Genomic DNA, 19302 nt, shown 5'->3' on the forward strand with positions numbered 1-19302 from the left:
TGAGACAGACCAAGTCTGGAGACCCAGCTGCAAACCTCCAAAAATTACTTCAAAATGGCTAATTAACAACCTGGCCATTGTTAAAATAATGTCAATCCGAAGTCCAGGTGGACTGAAACCCAAGCTAGCCACCAGGACAAAACACACAGACATCATACTCAGCCCAGTTCTTGCATGCCTTCCTTATCAAGTCTTCCCTTTTAAAACCCCCAAAAATTGCTTTCCCCACTAAAAATTGAAGCAGTTACTTTAAATAGCAATCTGGCTATTTCCCCCTTTACTAGTTTTGGGTAATAAATTTGCTTTTTGTTATCAGACTTTGCTCTTGTTAATTCAAACATCTGCACCTGCTTTGTTTGGTTATGGTAAGGGATGGGGGTAGCAGTGGATGGACAGATCAATGTGAGGATGAAACAAGAGATGAACGTTCCCCCTCAGCCCAATGTACCCCCAGAAGGAACCAGGGCCCCATGTACAGATGAGAGTCAGGTGAAGTCCCAGAGGCCCTGGATTTTGTTCCAGGCAGAACATGTGGACAGGCAAGCAGCACCCTGTCCCACCCCAGCCCCTCTGGGGACTGCCAAAGGGCTCCTGGCTGGGGCAGTGCTTACTCCAGAAACAGGGTAGCCACAGTAAGCCCTGGCCCGGCATAATCCCTTCTAATCCCTATGTCAGGAGAGCCAGCTGTGTCACACCACCAGCTGCGGTGGAGTGGCAGGACCCTGCTACTAGCCTGTGAGACCCAGGCTGCCTTTTGGTGATTTCCCGGTTTGCCCACCATTGCTTTGCACTCGGAGAGGCCTTGTTGGGAATTAATTTTTCTCCCATTACTCTGAACACTGTTGAAAGAAAGCTCAGGCTTCCAGGGGGTTCAATGTTTGTCTACAACAGAGCCACTTAAACCTCTGGCCTTTGTTTTCATCATCTCCAATAAGCCCCAATTCCCAGCATGTTCTATTTGTCCTAAATTGGTGGCTTAGCCTGGAGAACAACAGGATCCTGGCTTCAGGATCTAATGGATCTGGGTTTCCATCCCATGTCCCTCACTTTCTAGCCCTGTGACCGAGGACAGGTTGGCCCTCTGCAAACCTCAGTTTTCTGATCTGAGTACTAAGGATAACAAGGGAACCTTACTTTTGGGGTGTTTGTAAGGATTGTGATAATGTAAAGCAGAGGTCACTGTAGGTTGAGCTAGAATGGGGCAACCTGCATTCCCCGGTGACCCCCCTTTCCCATGGAAGCTCTTTTGTAGAGAGGGTTAAGTTCCCAGTTAACCCTCCAATGCCTAGTAACTCCCCTGCATCCCAAGGCATAGTGATCACAGAACTCAAGCAGTGCTGCTGTGTCCAGTGCTGTTTCTAGGGACCCAAATTGGCCCCCACCTTAGCCAGAGGAGCTTTGGGTTCTGAAGCGAAGGGTCATTTTAGGTGCCCCCAGAGGGCGGGCACTGATGGAGACACATGGGTCTCCACTCTGCCTTCTAACAGACACTGTTCACCACCACCAGACATGAGCAAAGCACTTAACAGAGCGCAATACCTCACTTAATCACAAAACCACTTTTGGAGCTTCCAGATAGCTACATGCATGGAGGTTCCTGGAGGGAGGGTAGTATGTCCAGGGAGGGCATGGAATCTCTGTGCCCCTTCCCCACTAAATTAAAAAGTAAAAACAACCCTTTCAAACTCAGGTTAGCATAGAGATAAGGGCCCCCTGCAGGCTTAATCCACCAACTAATTCATCTCACAAGCATTTACTGGGTATTGGCCATGGGCTGGGCCAGGCCCTACCTGGAGGGACTCAGCCCTAGTTGGGAGACATGCAGCTGAGGTTGAAGGGGGTTCTTGAGTGATCTCCAAGCTTTGCCATCCATAGCTTTTGACAAGATATGACATCTCTGAGCCTCAGTTTATTTGTAAAATGGGACCATTACCCTCTCTGTGACATTGTTATGAGATTATGTCTAAATGTGCAGTGCCTAGAAGACAGGGATAGAGGGAGGTATCCTCATATCCTTGGGGGGCTAGAAAAGCTGAGTGCCTGGTACAACGCACAAATTCCAGGCACTGGGAAGAAGCAAGCCAGGCACCCTTTGTGGCAGTCGGAGCTTCTGAGTTGGGCCTGTGGGCTGACCCCAGCTCCCACAGGTTCCAACCGTAAGGAGGATATTCCCATTGGCAGGCATGGCACAGCAAAGGCAAAGGTCAAGAAGCCCTAGGCATTTCCAGGGAAGGGGTGAGCCAGGGCTGATGGGAGCCTGATTGTATTCCTGAGCCACCCAGAAATGGCTTGGGATTTTCTGTGCCCTCACAGCCTCTCCCTCAACTCCTGGAATGCTCTTTCTAAGGTTTGGCCAAGGCAACGAATGGTCACATGCAGGATAAGGTGGTGGGAGAGAACAGGAAGAACCTCACCACTGGGGCAGGATACTGCTCCCTGGCTGGAGGCTGACCTGTGACCACATTGCTGGTCTGCACAGGGGCCCCAGTGCCGGCAGAGAGACCAGGGCCACACGCTGTTAGGTCAAGGGTTCCAGATCCCTCCCAGGAGGCAGCAGGCTGCTGGCAGGAGGTGGTGCTCTGAGGCTTGTCTTGCAGGGACACACTGGCCTGTTTCTCCACAGGATGAGTGTTTGGAGGGGAAGTGACTGAGCCCCCTGGCTCTACCACGGCACGCTGACAGGACGCAAAGGCTCCCAGTTCTAGCCAGGGCACACCTATGATCCAGCTTTCCCTCTCCTGACCTTGGATTCCTGGTTTATGGAGGCAGAGATCATCTGGCCCCTTAGAGACTTTCCCTCCAGCTCTAGGATTCAATGCCCAAGATCTGCTTTAGGCTAAAAACCAAACTCACCAGATGTAGGCTTCATCCGGCCAGGAGTCCTGGGCAAAGGCCACAAAGCTAGGAGGCCCAGAACAAAGCCGTACTTTGAAGGATGCCAGGAGAAATCTTAAATTTTATTTTGTTTTTTGAGACAGAGTCTCGCTCTGTTGCCCAGGCTGGAGTGCAGTGGTGCGATCTTGGCTCACTGCAAGCTCTGCCTCCCGGGTTCACACCATTCTCCTGCCTCAGTCTCCCGAGTAGCTGGGACTACAGGCGCCCGCCACCCTGCCCGGCTAATTTTTTGTATTTTTAGTAGAGACGGGGTTTCACCGTGTTAGCCAGGATGGTCTCGATCTCCTGACCTTGTGATCCGGCCATCTCGGCCTCCCAAAGTGCTGCGATGACAGGCGTGAGCCACCGCGCCTGGCCAGAAATCTTAAATTTTAAAAACTGATGGTCAAAGTTTTCTTGAGACTGCTTAAGGGTCATAAAAACTGCCAAGTATTTGTTAAGTGAATGAGGCCAGCAAACAACTGCCTAAGCCTCTGTAAGAGCTGAAAGAGAACCAAGGGAAGCGCCTGACCAGGCCCACTTCAACTCCTCAGATCAGAGACTTGTGCTTCCCCCTCTTCCAGAATTTTCAAAAAGTCAAGAGAGGCCAGGCGCAGTGGCTCACGCCTATAATCCCAGCACTTTGGGAGGTCAAGGTGGAAGGACTGCTTGAGGCCAGGAGTTCCAGACCAGCCTGGGCAACTAGCAAAAATGAAAAAAGTCAAGACAATGAGGAAATAACAGGTTTCTGGCAAAGAAACAGTGTGCGTTGTAAAACCATGGCACTGTGCAGATTCCCCTCACAGGGTCAAACTTGAGCAGCTGTCTGTTAGTCCTGAGCCCAGGACCTGCAACCATGAGTGCCGGTCTTCTGGGGGTGCTCCTGCCCCTCAGTCCAGAGCAAACTGTGGCAGCGGCACAGGGTGAGGCATTATTTTGAATTTAGAGACTGCAGATATATCCTTTGCTCTGCATGTCCTTAGCCCACCTCAGCAAGAGGGACGTAGGAAGCGGCTCAGAAGACCCTAAGAGGCCTCTCCTGGCTTCGTCCAGGATCTTGGCAGCACAGGTGCCTTTCTTTTCTTAGAGAAATTCTCTCCTGGTCCAGAGGCCCAGGCAGGACCTTCCCACCCCCAGCAGGAGGGCTTCAAGCCCAGAGCCCTTCGACGATGCTACTGACTACGCTCTTAGATCGGTATTAAAGGCCCATCTTTACCCAGACCTCCGGGGGTTCCCCCAAAAGCTGCAGTCCCTCCCTGAGACCCAATTCTAGCTGAAGCCTTTTTTCAATAAAACAAAGATGTCACCATTCTAAATATTTAGATATCCTCACTAGGAAAGATCCATTTACCACATTATCTTAGCTGGCAAAACCTTATTTTTCTATTTCTCTTTGAAAATATACACCTTCTATCTTCCTTGTGGAAAAAAATAACTGCCTGCAGAGGGCTGGCTGGCTGGCACGTCATTTGAGCACGTTGTTGGCAAAGACCCTGTCCACGAAGTACAGTGCAAGCAGCTTGTGGCATGAACTTGCTGTAGGTGAGGGAGACACGCTGTCCACGGGCCTGCCCGTCTTCCTGCACACACTCCAAGAAGCCAGAGCCCTCCCAGCTGCTCTCAAGACGGCCCCTTCCCCCAGAAACACATGCTCACACACGCTCACCCTGATGCTGCTGAACACACACACAGCACTGAGGGCCCGCAGGGGCGGGCTGAGTTTAAGCACCAAGAATGTAACCCCTTCCCCAGCCCTCTGCACAATTCCATCATTCAAGGATGTGAAAGCCACTCATCAGTTCTCACGCTAATTCACACATTTACCCACTCATTCACTCATTGATACATGCTTAAGTGCCTGTTAGCGGTAGCTGGCCTTTCTGTAACACCTTCCCCTTGGCTGCCCTCCCCACAGAGACATGTTGTAAACTGCCCTGTTCTTTAATTCCATCACGTGCTCATTTTGTCTTTGTAGGTTCTTCACAGGAAGGGCCAGACGACATTACTGTGGTCCCCTTCCTCCTTGTCTGGTAGAGTCGCCCTCCACATTAGGTAGCTGGGGCTGTCCAGAGAAGGACGGGTGGTACTGAGAGGGGCGGAGCAGCTGAGGGAACAAAGTGAGAGAGACCCAGGATGACAGAAGAACAATGGAAAATAGGGGCTTCCAACCCAGAGGGGTCTCCTAGAACCACATGGTTCCCTGCTATGTTATTTCCAAGTAAAGCCCACCCTCAATGTAAAGGAATGTTTCTGAATGGGTCAAAAAGCCGTGAGAGCAAGACCAGCCTGGAAGCTCATTGTGTTCTGGGCTCATGTCTGCCTCAATGGTAGCCCCCAGTCAGAAGCTCCGCAGGAAGCAATACCAACAGCCACGCTCCAGTTCCTGAATCTGCTTTATTTCTCTGCATAAGGAACCCTGAACAGGCAATTCAAATTAAAACAAAATAAATATATGAATATTCATGTAAAACTGTCCTTTCTAATGAACAATTATACACAATGTACAATTTCATGTTCACTGGGTGGGTTTACAAAAAGGTACCATTCCCAACTAAAAATGCACCAAAATGGTTTCATGCAAACTTATCAAAAGTGACCAAAAATATGGAGGGAAAAACCTGACTGAGAGCACTTTGTTTTTGTTGTTTTTGTACAATCACAGAAAAATAAAAACATCTAATTTCTTTGTTACATTTAGAATAACTAAATGTGGCCACCGTTTATAATGTTGGTTTATGTTCCTAAAACATCTACGTAGTTACCATAAAAGTATATCAACATCAAATCAGAAGTGAGCATTATTGAGGGACAGAAGGGAGGGTGAGAGCACCCGCGCGGTCAGTAGTCAGTGTCGGAGCCCTCGGCGTTGTCCACGTTTCTTGAGAGCATGTAGTTGTCCATGTCGATCGAGCGGCAGTTGTTGATGGCATAGCGCAGGCGCTCGGCCATGACCAGCTGGCTGGAGTACGGGGGCAGCCTCAGCTGGAAGAAGCAGGTCTGTGAGGTAGGCAGACTGTCGTAAGGCTGTGGAGAGAGACCCAGAGCTGTGACTGGGGACATGAGAGTGCCATAAGGGGGAGTGGGGCTGCCCATGACCTCTCCCTGCCTTCAAGATGGAATTAACATGGCCACATGGTTAAGTCAAGTGGACACAGAGACTGGGCCAGATAGAATGAGCCAAGGCCCTACTGCTCCGTGGCCCTCAAGGCTCTGGGTGAAAATGTTCCTTCCTCTCCTCACCTCCTCCAGTGTCTGTGTATGTAAAGCGAGGAGAAGCTCTGACTGGCAGGATTGCTTGAGAGAATACACTACACACAGCGCCTGGCACAGGATGAGAGTGTAGTAAGAAGGCACCTGTCGTTCGTACCCATCCATCAAGAGGGTACAGACTGGAAGCCAGCTGCAGGAATCCCCCAACAGAGCAGGCAGAATGGAAAGAACAACTGTGAGGCGCAGCCGGCTCTGGGAGCCTCTTTGCCCCTTCTCCTCTCCCTCATGTGCATTCTGCCTCCTCTGCGGCATCCTGGCCGCCTCGCACAGCTCACATAAGGAAGGGCAGTCAATTAAACCCCAGTCCGTCCATTTAACTGATGGTGATGCATCCTTTAAAATTATAATTATGGCTGGCAGCAAAACAGGTGTTCAGGATACATTAGGAGGTTAAAAAAAGGCAGAAAAAAATTCTACATACATCATGTAAAAAACTGTACAATTGAGGCAAAGACTACGAGGAATTTCACAAAGGTAAAAATAGCTACTACTGGAGAGACAGGATTATATATGTTCCTTATCCCTCCTTGCAAATACAACTATTTTCTAAACAATTCGTAATAAAAGTAATGACATTATACTGTTTTTATACATTTTTAAAAGGTTCGCTTAAAAAAAAAAAAGAAGAAGAACCTGTCTTCCCTCACTCAACATCCTCTTGACAGCAGCCCTCCTCCACAGAGCCCACGCCTAGGTGAGCCGCGTGTCCTGCTAGGGGAGGCGGACGGCCCAGTAGCCCAAATGCACCAGAGCCAGGGATGACATAGAGCTCAACGCAGAAAAACTGAAAGCAGCAAGGAAGGGAGGTGCCACTAGGTGGCTCTGATGACCTAAATGTGAGTACTGTAGACAAGATCTAAAAGCCACAGAGGAAATGACCACAGTAGTCAGTTGCTGAGGCTGACAACCCTGTGGCCTCCTAAAACGGCAGGGGTAGCCCAGGACAGATAAAAGGCAAGGGTTGTTTCCAGAGCTGAATAGAAAGGAGCCATTTCCTCCTCCCTACTTCTCTCTGAAGCAAGAAAACAGATTTACAACTTACAGTTCTTGGCAAGTCATGCAGAAAATTTATGGAAAGGCTTTTTATAACCCTTCCTGCACGTGGCTTCTCCAGCAAGCCTAGCCCAGGAGCAGAGCAGCGGCCTGCTGCCTCAGGAGGCAGCACAGGGAGGAGTAGCTTTGGCTACAGCAACTTCCAAGAGTAGCTACTGGAAAAACACCAGAAAGCCAGACACTTAAACTGGCAGGAAGGGCCTGTGTGTGAAGAGGCCCCACTTCCCTTACTGTTTTCTGAACAAACATCATGGGCCCTGCTCAGAGAATTGCCCAGCTCATATGGAAGAGGGGGCTTGTGAAGAGTGGGGGTGGAGACAGAGGGAGGAGAGGCACTCCTAACTGAATGCAGTAAGTTCTGGGTTTGAGGGCTGTACCCAGTGTTCAGGAGGTGGAGAGAAGGAGTCTGGCTAGGTCTGCCTTCAGCAATGGTAGGGGCACTCCTGGAAAGCATCTAGGAGGGGTTCCTGGAGGAGTTGACTGGCATTGGGCTTATAGGATGAGTAAGTGCTTGCCAGAGATAGAAGGAAAGGGGTGCGAAGGAGGACTTACTAAAGCAGAGGGAACAGGTTACATAAAAGCACAGAGTTTTAAAAACATCCTGGTCTACTGGGGAGAAAGGCAAGCAGCCCATTGTGACCAGAAAATGAGAAGTATCAAGATGTGACATCAGAAAGTGGGGCAGAGGCCAGACTGTGGAAGTGTTTAAGGCAGCCAAGGTCATTGGCATTTATTTCGGAGTCAACATAGGGGGCCTCTGAAAGGTCTAAAAGAAGGAGAATGACACGGTCAGATGGGTGCTTAAGAAAGATGACTCTGGCAGCAGTGTGCTTATCAGACTCTAAGCCCTCTTATTCCTAAGCCATCTGTCAAAATGGCAGCTGGGCTGGGGCTCTGCAGCTGGGGCCTTTAGGTGGCAGAGATGCAGCCCTGCCTGCCCCACAATGCATGCCACACAAGCGGGCACAGACTGTTATCGCTGCTCCCCGCATCTTTGGGTTCCTTCTGGGGCACACACCCACCAGTTAATGGTTAATATCTTCATGAAAACAAACAAGGTCATAGCTCAGCGCACGAACAGGCAGTATGATGATCCCTGTGCCAAGTTCAGCTTTAACTCAGGAAGATGCTGGAAGATTTAGGGAAGGTTGCTGGTTGTAGTATCCTCTCTACATCCACTTAGGACTCTTCCCACTGAAGCTAAATGATATTTCTAAACAAATTTTATTGCTTGATTTTCTCATTAATATGGAAATTCCAAGTATTAAGCATGAATCGGCAGGCCTACTTGAAGGTCATAGTTTGGTTTCCCCAACATAAAAGCAACAAGGGGCAGAGGGCCAGGCATGTTGGCTCAGGCCTGTAATCCCAGTACTTTGGGAGGCCGAGGTGGGCAGATCTCCCGAGGTCAGGAGTTCAAGACCAGCCTGGCCAACATGGTGAAACCCTGTCTCTGCCAAAATATACAAAAATATTAGCCAGGCGTGGTGGTGCGCACTTGTAGTCCCAGCTATTCGGGAGGCTGAGGCAGAACTGCTTGAACCTAGGAAGTGGAGGTTGCAGTGAGCTGAAATCACGCCACTGTGCTCCAGCCTGGGCTACAGAATGAGACCCTGTCTCAACAACAATGAAGCAATAAGGCAGACATGACAAAGAAAGAAAGAATAGCTTACTTACCCTATCAACCTTCATGATTTGAAATCTCTGAGAAATGTCAGCAGTGTTGGCTGGTAGCCGAGATCTTCCCGACACAAACCTCATGAAAAGCACCCGTTCTTCATTGGAGAACTCTTCCAGCGTATGCCAGAACCACTGCACCAGCTGATGCTGCTCATCCACCTCACGGTACCGCACCACTTTCTTCAAGACTTCCACAGAGATCTCGGGCATCCCACACACCATTTGCTCCAGCTGTTTTGCAGTGAGGAGGGACAGCAGTGGCACAGGAACAATCCAGGACATCCCTTCTCGGACTGCAGCCACCTGCTCCCAGGAGAGGTTGCTCATTCAATGAGTGTGCGGGAACCTGGCATCTGCTATGGGCCCCGTGGGGCTAGGCGCCTCCTGCTGCCTGCTCATCTGCTCCCCAGACCCTCCACTTGTTTCTCAGACCGCCAGGCTCTATGAGAGTCAGTCAAAAAGGCCCACCCTCCCTCCCTCTCAACCCTTCTTAGAGCCTCTCCCTGCTGTGGGATTCTTATACTCCTGGTTCCACTTCAAGTCCAATTTAGGAGCCTGCCTTCCCTCTACCACAAAATCCCAGCCCACTGGGGCCCTCCCTGATGTCAGCCCCGCTCACTCACATTCCTAATCATATGTGGCCATATGCTGTCAAACTATGCATGTGTGGACACTTCATCTCATAAAGGTAAGAAGCTCTTGGGAGACTCATCTAGTTGTCTACTGTTTTTTAAATTTATATTTGTCTTTTGAAAATAGTTATATCCTTTTTGTAAAAATTATTTATGCTCATTGTAAAAAAAAATCTGAAAAGTACAAAGAAGAAAGTAAAAATGGGAAGTCCTTCTTTAGGAAGGCAATAGAAAAGGCAACAAATTTAGTCAAGAGACTTGGGTTCTAACTCCCAGCTCTACCGATTATTAACTCTCTTAATTTTTCCATCTGAAAAATGCAGACATTGCTGCTCTCAACTGGCTCTGATGAGAACTATATATGAGTAACCACATGAAATTCTGTGTGACTGGGTAATTCTACACTGCACTGTTCTCTTAGCATCATAGTGCTGGGCACAGGCAAGTTGGGGAGTGCCAAGTGGGGTGCAACCAGGGGCTGCCTTGACAGCTTGTTTAGAAAAATGTCTCCTCCAAGATTATACAGTAGTGCATATCCTACGCACAGACTCACCACTGTTCAAGGTTGCATAAATACTTCTTTGCTCCTGGCCAACTCAAAACCATCTACCACCATGTAAAAAGTCTGAGAATCTGAAGAGGGACCATACCTTAAGGAAGTGAGTAACTACGTGAGGTGATGGATATGTTAATTTGCTTCACTATAATAACCTTTTTACTATCTATATGCATATACTATATTATCGTATTGTACACCTTAAATATATATAATAAAATTTATTATATTAAAAAAAAACTAGGCCAAGTGCAATGGCTTGCCCTGTCATCCCAGCTACTTGGGAGGCTAAGGCGGGAGATCCTTTGAGCCCAAGAGTTCAAGGCTGCAGTGAGCTATCATTGTGCCACTGCACTCCAGCCTGGGTGACAGAGCAAGACCCTCTCTTAAAAAATAAATAAAAAACTGGCACTAAGGTTGGCCCATAAGGATCAGAGATTGGCAGTAAAGGCAGGCTCTACTGTAAAGGTCAATACCCCACCAAAGTCTGCCAACCGAAAACAAAAACGAACAAACAAGCTGTTATGCTTGGTGGAACACCAAACAAAAGCTGTTTGGAAAAAAAATCAGGCTGAGGTACGGGACTGGCTGCTTGGAGATGGCAGGGGGACAACTGAGGACAGCTTTGGGACAAACAGTTCTAAGAGATGAAGAAGAAGTGAAAGAGGAAGAAGGGCTTGTTACTGAGAACAGAACAAAGCCAGAGCAGAGCAGAGCACAGCTGTGGAAAGGGAGTGCCCATCCAACCCTCAGAAGAAGGGTCATCAGAAGAGCTTGGACACCATCTTGGAGCCTGGTTTGGGGTCTTGGCTCTGCCGTGGGCACTCAGTGCTTTCTTCTGTGAAACAGTGCTGGTAATCCTAACCTCACAGAGTACCTATGGGAAAAATGGCAGGCAAGAGTGCCTGGCACCATGGCTGGCATGCAGGAGGTTATCAACACATTTCTAGTCAGTTATTTATTCTCTGGGGATTAGAAATATTCATGAACTGGAGACAACAAATCCCTGGCTGTGTAAACAGCATCACTGACAAGACCCAACTTCATCAGGCTAAAGATACCATTTTTCTGACTGGACTTGGCCCAAAGCCAAAGTCTAAGAAGGAGCCGGGAGTGAGGGGTATGGAATATGTATACTTCAAATTATTAAACTTCCATAGCTTCACAGCCTGAGTCCAGAACTTGAGAAGACCCCAACATATTCTGCAAATAAAGTATTGTTGAAATGCTATTAATGATTGTATTATCAAAAGAACCATTTTTGGACATGATATTTACTTCTGTGGTCACTCATTCACACTCCCATTATTTATTAAATGCTTACCTACCCGTCAGCACATAACAAGGTAACTCAAATGAAATAGAAAATGCATTCTTCATTCAATTTCTTGCAAGCTGAGGAAACAAGACCTAAATTCTGGGGCCTAATTCTTAGACCATAACATAGAAGTACGTGATATATCTTGAGGAACTTCAATGAACCTCAAAGTAAGAAAAAGATCTCTACAGGTTGGTGACCTGGAGGAAAGCTTGTGTGTGCAGGAGATGCCCTCTTAGCTGAGGTTTAAAGAATAGCAGCAAGAGAGGGAAAGGGAAATGCATGTGAGGTCGTAAGACCAGCATTTGGGGGTTCATTTACGTGGGCCCTGACTAACCCAACTAGAGTGGGGGGAAGCAGTAAGCAGTAAGCAGCTGAGCTGGGAAGCAGTAAGACATGAGGACAAACAGGACTAAGGAGGAGTAAGAAGGCAAGGTCTGAATGCCAGATGAAAACGGTCTCAATCCAACCAAAGACCAGTTCAGAACCGATTTAAGGCACTGGATAAGGAGAAGGCCTGAAAAGTCTCTGAATAGGGTTTGAAATATAAATACAAAGGAATCACTGAGTGTGGTGGCTTACGCCTATAATCCCAACAACTTTGGGAAGCTGAGGCAGGTGGATCACTCGAGGCCAGGAGTTCGAGACCAGCCTGGCTAACATGGCAAAACCCTGTCTCTACCAAAAAATAAAAAGATTAGCTAGGAGTGATGGCACGTGCCTGTAGTCCCAGCTACTGGGGAAGCTGAGGCCAGAGAATCACTTGAATCCAGAAGGCAGAGGCTGCAGTGAGCTCTGATTGCACCACTGCACTCCAGCCTGGGCGACAGAGTGAGATGCTATCTCAAAAATAAATAAGTAAATTAAGATATATAAATACATACATACATACAGAGGAATTAACACAGTAAATACATATCAGATTTTGGCATAACCAGTCAGCTCTCATTTGGAAAGAAACCCAAGCATTCATGTGTACCTCCTGTTAAGTTTCATCTTACCTGTCTGTCCATCTCATGAAGTCGATATTCAATGGCCCTCTCCACATATTCCTTCCTATTGGAAAATGTGAGTGGGATACTATTTCCGCCAGGGATTATAGGAACCATTTTGCCATCAGCACTTTGGCCAACAAAAGAATCAAGAGGAATCATCTAGGAACAGAAGAAAAAAGAATTTTTATTACAAGGTAGAAATGACAGCAAAAAGTATTTTACATACAAATATGGCACAGCAATAACAAACTCACAATTTTTAAGGATAAAAACAAGGAAAACAAGACAGGTAGGACTGATCCGGCTACTTGATCAGCAGCAACGTGATCACTCAACCAGCTGTAGTTAAAAATGGGACCAAATCTCTCTGTTCCCAAACCAGGCCTGTTGAACTCTGGTGACCCCAGGCCTCCCTTTCCACTTTGGTTCTTCACGCTAACAGGCAGAAAAAAATTAAGGGGGAAGGAGCAGCTAAGGCCAGGAGCCTGCTCTATCTATCAGAAGCTGTTTAAACTGCTGGGGTTGAGCTGCTAAGGGCAGCAATGGCATACATATGGCATGGTTCAGCCAGACAGCAAGTGGAAGACTATATCTCAATTTTACACAGAAAAATTCTAGTCTGTGCATATAGGAAGTCAACACCAGTAGAAACATAGACTGGCCAGGATTTACCTCATGGAAACTCTCCTCGGTAATCCCACTGTCTTCAATGTGAAGAATGCTGTTGAGAGTCTGCACGTAGAGCAGATCCACCTCCTCCAGGTCCTCTAAGGTGAGTGGGACACAGCACAGCTGCTTCCACACCAGAGGGGCCAAGTGAAGGTCCAGAGGCTTCTTTGTGCGAATGGCAACCCCCATTAAAATTCCTAAAAACTTAAACTGCATTAAGTGTTCATCGAGGCAGGCAGAAGGGTTAAAAAGGAACCTGCAAAATTAAAGGGAATATTTCAAACAGTATTTTCCTCATTTCTGTTAGAAATAAGTTAGCAACGACAGCTATAGCGTTAGTCTATACCTGTACTGTTCAATATGGCATCCACTAACCACATGAGGCTAAAGTAATTAAATAAAACTAAAAATTCAGTTCTTCAGCTTCCCTAATCACATGTTGAGTTCTCAAAAGCCACATGTGGACCACATGTAGTTACTGTTTCACACAGCACATGGACTGTATTCTGAACTATTTTTAGAAGAACTATGTAAGGATCTTAAGCTACCTGCTCCAGAATGCCCTGTTTTCTAAAATCATTCTGTTTTTAATTTACAAGTCCATGAAACAGGATCCAAAATTCAAAATTTTGCAAATATAAAGATAATATGTAATTGCAAATACTAACTTTTGTGACTTGCTAGCATAATAAAACTTTTAAACAAATTTTGGTGTAGAAGATTCATTATGGGGAGGCCATGTGGGCCTTCAGAAACATAAATCAGGTTTCATGATCAAGTCTGAGCTTCCTCTCCCCCTCTATGTTATCATTGATTTGGTCTCAATAAATACCAAGTCTTGAAGGATGCGCCTGTTTCCCTTTTTTTTTTTGAGATGGGGTCTCGCTCTGTTGCCCAGGCCAGAGTGCAGTGGCACGATCTCAGCTCCCTGCAGCCTCCACTTCCTGGGTTCAAATCAAGTGATTCTCCTGCCTCAGCCTCCCAAGTAGCTGGGATTACAGGCATGTGCCACCATGCCCAGCTAATTTTTATATTTTTTATAGAGACGGGGTTTCACCATGTTGGCCAGGCTGGTCTTAAACTCCTGACATCAGGTGATCCACCTGCCTCGGCCTCCCAAAGTGCTCGGATTACAGGCGTTGGCCACTGCGCCTGGCCTGTTTCCTCATCTTTGACAAGAGGATAACAATAATATTTACTCCTTAGGGTTATAATGAGGACTGAAGGGGATAATAGGTGTAAAGCACTTAAAACAGTGCCTGGTACATAGTAAGTACTCAATAAACGTGAGCTATTATTATTATTTTAGACATATAATGAACATTGCTGACTGCATACCTGTCCCTATTGTAACCCACTTCTGCAGTGGCATTGGGAGAGGGTATAAGAAGGTCAACAATACCAGTTTCAAGTTCCTGTAGAAGAAAGAAAAAATTTTTTGAGAAATGACAATCAAATGCATGAAGAGAACAAACCAATTACAGATCATACTCTTTTTGAGCGTATTTTGAGGAATTTATAATGCCGTGTGACAACTGATGATTTCATACTTCATTTTCGTGGTTTCAATTTAAAATGAGATTAGGAAATCCCCCTTATGGAAAGCACTCATGTATGAAGAACCAAAAGGAATGAGAAAGTCAATCCAGGGCAGGAGTAGTGGTTGCTATGAAAAGAGTGTAGTGATGTTTCAAATAGATTCAATAATGATAGTCCGGCCGGGCGCGGTGGCTCAAGCCTGTAATCCCAGCACTTTGGGAGGCCGAGGCGGGTGGATCACGAGGTCAGGAGATCGAGACTATCCTGGCTAACATGGTGAAACCCCGTCTCTACTAAAAATACAAAAAACTAGCCGGGCGTGGTGGTGGGCGCCTGTAGTCTCAGCTACTTGGGAGGCTGAGGCGGGAGAATGGCGTGAACCCGGGAGGCGGAGCTTGCAGTGAGCCGAGACCACGCCACTGCACTCCAGCCTGGGAGACACAGCGAGACTCCGTCTCAAAAAAAAAAAAAAAAAAAAAAAAAATAATGATAGTCAAGCATTATTTTAGTCACAGGGTTTACTGGAAAAATCCTGATACTAGGCAATGCTGGAAAGGACAGAGCTGATCTGGAAGCAAAGCTGCCAATGCAGATCTTAAAATTAGAACTGGTCTAATTTTAAGACCAGTTCTTAACATTTATTTTTCTAACTCCCCTGGAATCTGGCAGTTCTACTTTGTTCTAAAAGCACCAGAATAAATCAGAGCACATGGGTGCTCCTGGATTTGTCTGTTACGTAAATGTACATATATGCCATTGCTGTTTGTTCTGCCAATATTGTAACACAACAGATGGTGAGTCACTGGTAGATGCCTAAGAACTGATATTTATGTAGTAAGGTATCTTGACAAAGCATTTCAAAAACTGTTGCTCTAATTTGCCTACGTATCACTAACAGCATGACTTTATATGAGGCTCACAAATGCATCCTTGCTACATTTATGAAAACAAGCCTGGCAGAGTGATCACTGGAAACAGCAAAATGGCCACTAGCAGACTAGGTAACTCAGCAGGGGACACTGCAGGAATATACCTGGCACATCTCTGTGATGGTGTCATCAAACACTCCTCCAGCATCATCAGCCCCTTCTCCAACCAGCTTAACCTTCCACGCTCGGGAAGGCAGACGGAGGTCTGATGCATTCAGCTTAACTACTTGTCTCGCTATTTGGACAAAAATGGGCTTACACTTCCGTCCTCTTTAAAAGAAAGAGAGAAAGCAATGAAATACAACTCTTACCAGTTTCCCCAAAATCACATGACATCTTCCCATCAGTGAGTGAAAAAGCTAGTTTAACAGCCAAACACTGTGCTAGGCCCACTGTAACCACACTGGGTACTAATATAAGTACTATTACTATCTACCCTGCCTTAGAAGTGAGTAAACTAAGATTCCCAGAAATTAGTAATAACATCCATCTGAAAAAATCCCACTCGTTAGTGAAACATACATACATATGCTAACCTGGTTGATATTCTCTTTACAGTTATCTGAGGTCCATAGTTTTTGCCTTGAACCATGGTTTTTCCTATGGAGCGCACCATTGGCAGAGTGTAGACTCTTGGGGCTAACAAAGGCCGAAGTTGTCCCTGTACAATGCCCCAAGTTCCAGCATTATAATGGGATGTGCTGTTCTGTAACAGAAGGTACGGGTATCAGAAATGGTATAATCTAGGCTTAAAAGAAATAACAATTTTCACTTGTAGAACATACATTATTTTGGCTGGGTGCAGCGGCTCATGCCTGTAGTCCCACCACTTCGGGAGGCTATGGTGGGCGGATCACTTGAGCCCAGGAGTTCAAGACTAGCCTGGGCAACATGGCAAAACCCATCTCTACAAAAACATAAAAATTAGCTGAGCATGGTGGCATGTGCCTGTACTCCCAGCTACTTGGGAGGCTGAGGTGGGTGGATCACCTGAGTCCAAGGAGGTTGAGGCTGCAGTGAGCTGAGATCACACTACTGCACTCCAGCCTGGGCACACAGTGAGACCCTGTCTCAATATTATTTTAAAAATTGAAAAACAGAACATACATTCTTTTAAAAATGCACTTTAAGAGCATAAACTCAGGATTAGTAACTATTAGTAACCTTTAAAATTTTTTTTTCTGATAAAATATATAATTACTATTTTTAAAAACCTTAGAAAATACAGAGAAGGATACACACATGTATACACAAATTAAGTGATTCCAAATCCTACCATATAGAGATGCCCCATTGGTAATTTCATCTATTTCCTTCCAGTTCTTTTCTGTGTATGTATACACAACGTTTCTCACACTGTTATCATTTTGAGCTGCCTTTCTCAATTCACTTTACACTATAAACATTTCTCCCACGAATTACAGTGTGCTAACACTCTGTTTAGTGCTGCACAGGACTCTGCTGCCTGGCTACCTATTTGTCAAATCACACACACACACACACACACGCGCGCGCGCACGCACACACGATAGCTAGCCACTTTGTTACTAGACTAGTCCATAAAGAGACAAATCAGCAATATTTACTTTATTTCCCTGACCTCCCTTTCCCCAGGACCCAGAATGCTAATTTGTAAGAAGAGAAAAAAGTATCTGAAACTTCTCAGATTCATTTATGTAACAACCCTGACTGTGGTTCTAATAGCTTTGTGTGCTTACATTTTAAAATCATATTCTAGACTTTGCAGAAATGGCACGCTTCGTGGCTGAGTGCGGTGGCTCACACCTGTAATCCCAGCAATTTGAGAGGTGGAGGTGGGGGGATCATTTAAAGTCAGGAGTTCGAGACCAGCCTGACTAATAGGCTGAAACCTCGTCTCTACTAAAAATACAAAAATTAGCCAGGCATGGTGGCGCAGGCCTGTAATTCCAGCTACTCAGGAGGCCGAGGCAGGAGAATTGCTTGAACCTGAGAGGCAGAGGTTGCAGTGAGCCGAGATTGTGCCACTGCACTCCAACCTGGGCGACAGAGCGAGACTCCATCTCAAAAAAAGAAATGGTATGCTTAGCCATTCTACTCGATTTTTGAACAAACCAAAACACAGAAGGAAGACCACTCTGTGTCTAGCAGCATCATGACCAAACTCTAGACTGTCCCTAACACAGCAATAAAATGGGAATAGAATTGTTATCTTATTAGCCATGAAAGCATTTTCCAAAGGCAGAGGGAAAAGCCCTGGGGCCTGGTGAGCATGTCATGGGCACTGCTTACCACGCCAGTCTGTGCCTGGCGGCTTACCACGCCAGTCTGTTACCTGGTTGTTGGGGCTAAGGTTCAGCAGTCTCCAGGACGAGTACATGAGGTCAGAGAAGTGGTAAAGCAGCCGGAGCCTGGCCCGCACCGTGTGAATGCTGACTTCTCTCAGCGCCCCGTACTGGGGGGGCAGTGTGTCAGGCAGGCCCAGCTGCAGAGGTACTGACACACCTGTCCAGAAAGCAAATGGGCACTTGTGAAGGAAACAGCATTGCTTTCACTTTCCACATTTTGAAAAATTTCAAGCATATAGAGAAGCTCATGGACACCCATTCCAACCTCTATCCATCGATTCATCTTAGTTTTCTGTGTGCATTTGTGTTGGTTTTTAAAATGTCTTTATCAGGGGGCGGAGAAAAAAATAAAATAAAATGTCTTTATCATTATGGAAATGAAACCTGGTATTTTCTCTTTTCATTTCCTATTTATTTAACAATAGAACTTAGGCAGTTCCTTCACAAAAATAAGTAAATAAAGCCAAGTTTTTCCTTTCATTATTTAATAATTGCCATCTTCGTAATACCACAAATGTGGGCAAGGACGAGGAGGTAGGCAGTTCTGGAAAATGGAAATGGGAAACTTAGCAGAGCCAACTCCATATTTGCTAGGGATCTGACACAAAGTATTAATGACAGAAACATACAGGTGCATGATTCATGAAGGCTTTTACTATAAGAATAAGAGTTCTGTAAGAAGCAAAGACTACAAGGCCTGCATCCACAGCTACCCTCCCACAAAAACACAGAGTAAAAACAAGATACAAACTCCCTTGAGTTTCCTGTAAATAAAGACTGGTACAGTGCAATTCCCAGAGGTATTATGCTTGTTCCTAGTAAAAACTAACATTTACTGAGTCCCTTCTATGTGCCTGGCACTATTCTAAGAGCTTTACATGAATGGGTCCACTTACTTCTATAGCTCTTTGCAGTGGGTTAGTTATTATTATCCTCATTTTACAGACAAAACACTGAGTCTCAAAGTCACTCAGATCACATGTGGAGGAGCTGGGATTCAGCCCCAGCAAGGTGGCCCCAGAGCTTGAACCTTTACCTGTCACACTGGATAACTTCTGCCCTGAAGTGGAAGTGAAATCCCTCTGAAGCCACTGAGTACCTGAAATTGTCAGTGCATAGGCAGCTCTGCTCATTCTAGATTCCATTAATAGAAACCATTTCCTGCTTGTTTGGAATCTACCTGGAATTCCCACTTTTCTCTCTTAGATATCTAAGAAAAAAAATCCCTATGGGGAACTTTAGGACCCCCTAAGAAATAGAGGGGTTAGCAAAACCGGAAGAGAATGCTGAGCTCTTAGGCACAACTTTGCTTCAGGGAAATTCTTGTGCCTTAGACACCAGAAGATGGTAGAAAAACAAGGTTTGAGGGCCTTGTCCAATGGCTGGACACTGTGGCTCACACCTGTAATCCCAGCACTTTGGGAGGCCGAGGTGGGTGGATCACTTGAGGTCAGGAGTTC

The 19302-nt window shown here is 46.2% G+C and overlaps 1 protein-coding gene across 1 annotated transcript in view; it reads right to left on the reverse strand.

The window, feature by feature from the left end:
• Positions 1–5249: 5249 nt before the first annotated feature.
• The window catches only part of HERC1 (HECT and RLD domain containing E3 ubiquitin protein ligase family member 1), a 234989-nt gene continuing 220936 nt past the window's right edge, over positions 5250–19302 (reverse strand). The window contains exons 72-79 of the mRNA XM_025389546.1: positions 17830–17999; positions 16052–16221; positions 15620–15785; positions 14386–14462; positions 13051–13303; positions 12385–12537; positions 8875–9180; positions 5250–5898 (exon numbers count right to left, since the gene is read on the reverse strand). Coding sequence (XP_025245331.1) covers positions 5713–5898; positions 8875–9180; positions 12385–12537; positions 13051–13303; positions 14386–14462; positions 15620–15785; positions 16052–16221; positions 17830–17999 — 1481 coding nt within the window. The 3' untranslated portion in view covers positions 5250–5712. The remainder of the gene's footprint in view (positions 5899–8874; positions 9181–12384; positions 12538–13050; positions 13304–14385; positions 14463–15619; positions 15786–16051; positions 16222–17829; positions 18000–19302) is intronic.

This window comes from Theropithecus gelada, chromosome 7a (genome assembly GCF_003255815.1).
Source record: "Theropithecus gelada isolate Dixy chromosome 7a, Tgel_1.0, whole genome shotgun sequence".
In the NCBI taxonomy this organism is placed as follows: Eukaryota; Metazoa; Chordata; class Mammalia; order Primates; family Cercopithecidae; genus Theropithecus; species Theropithecus gelada.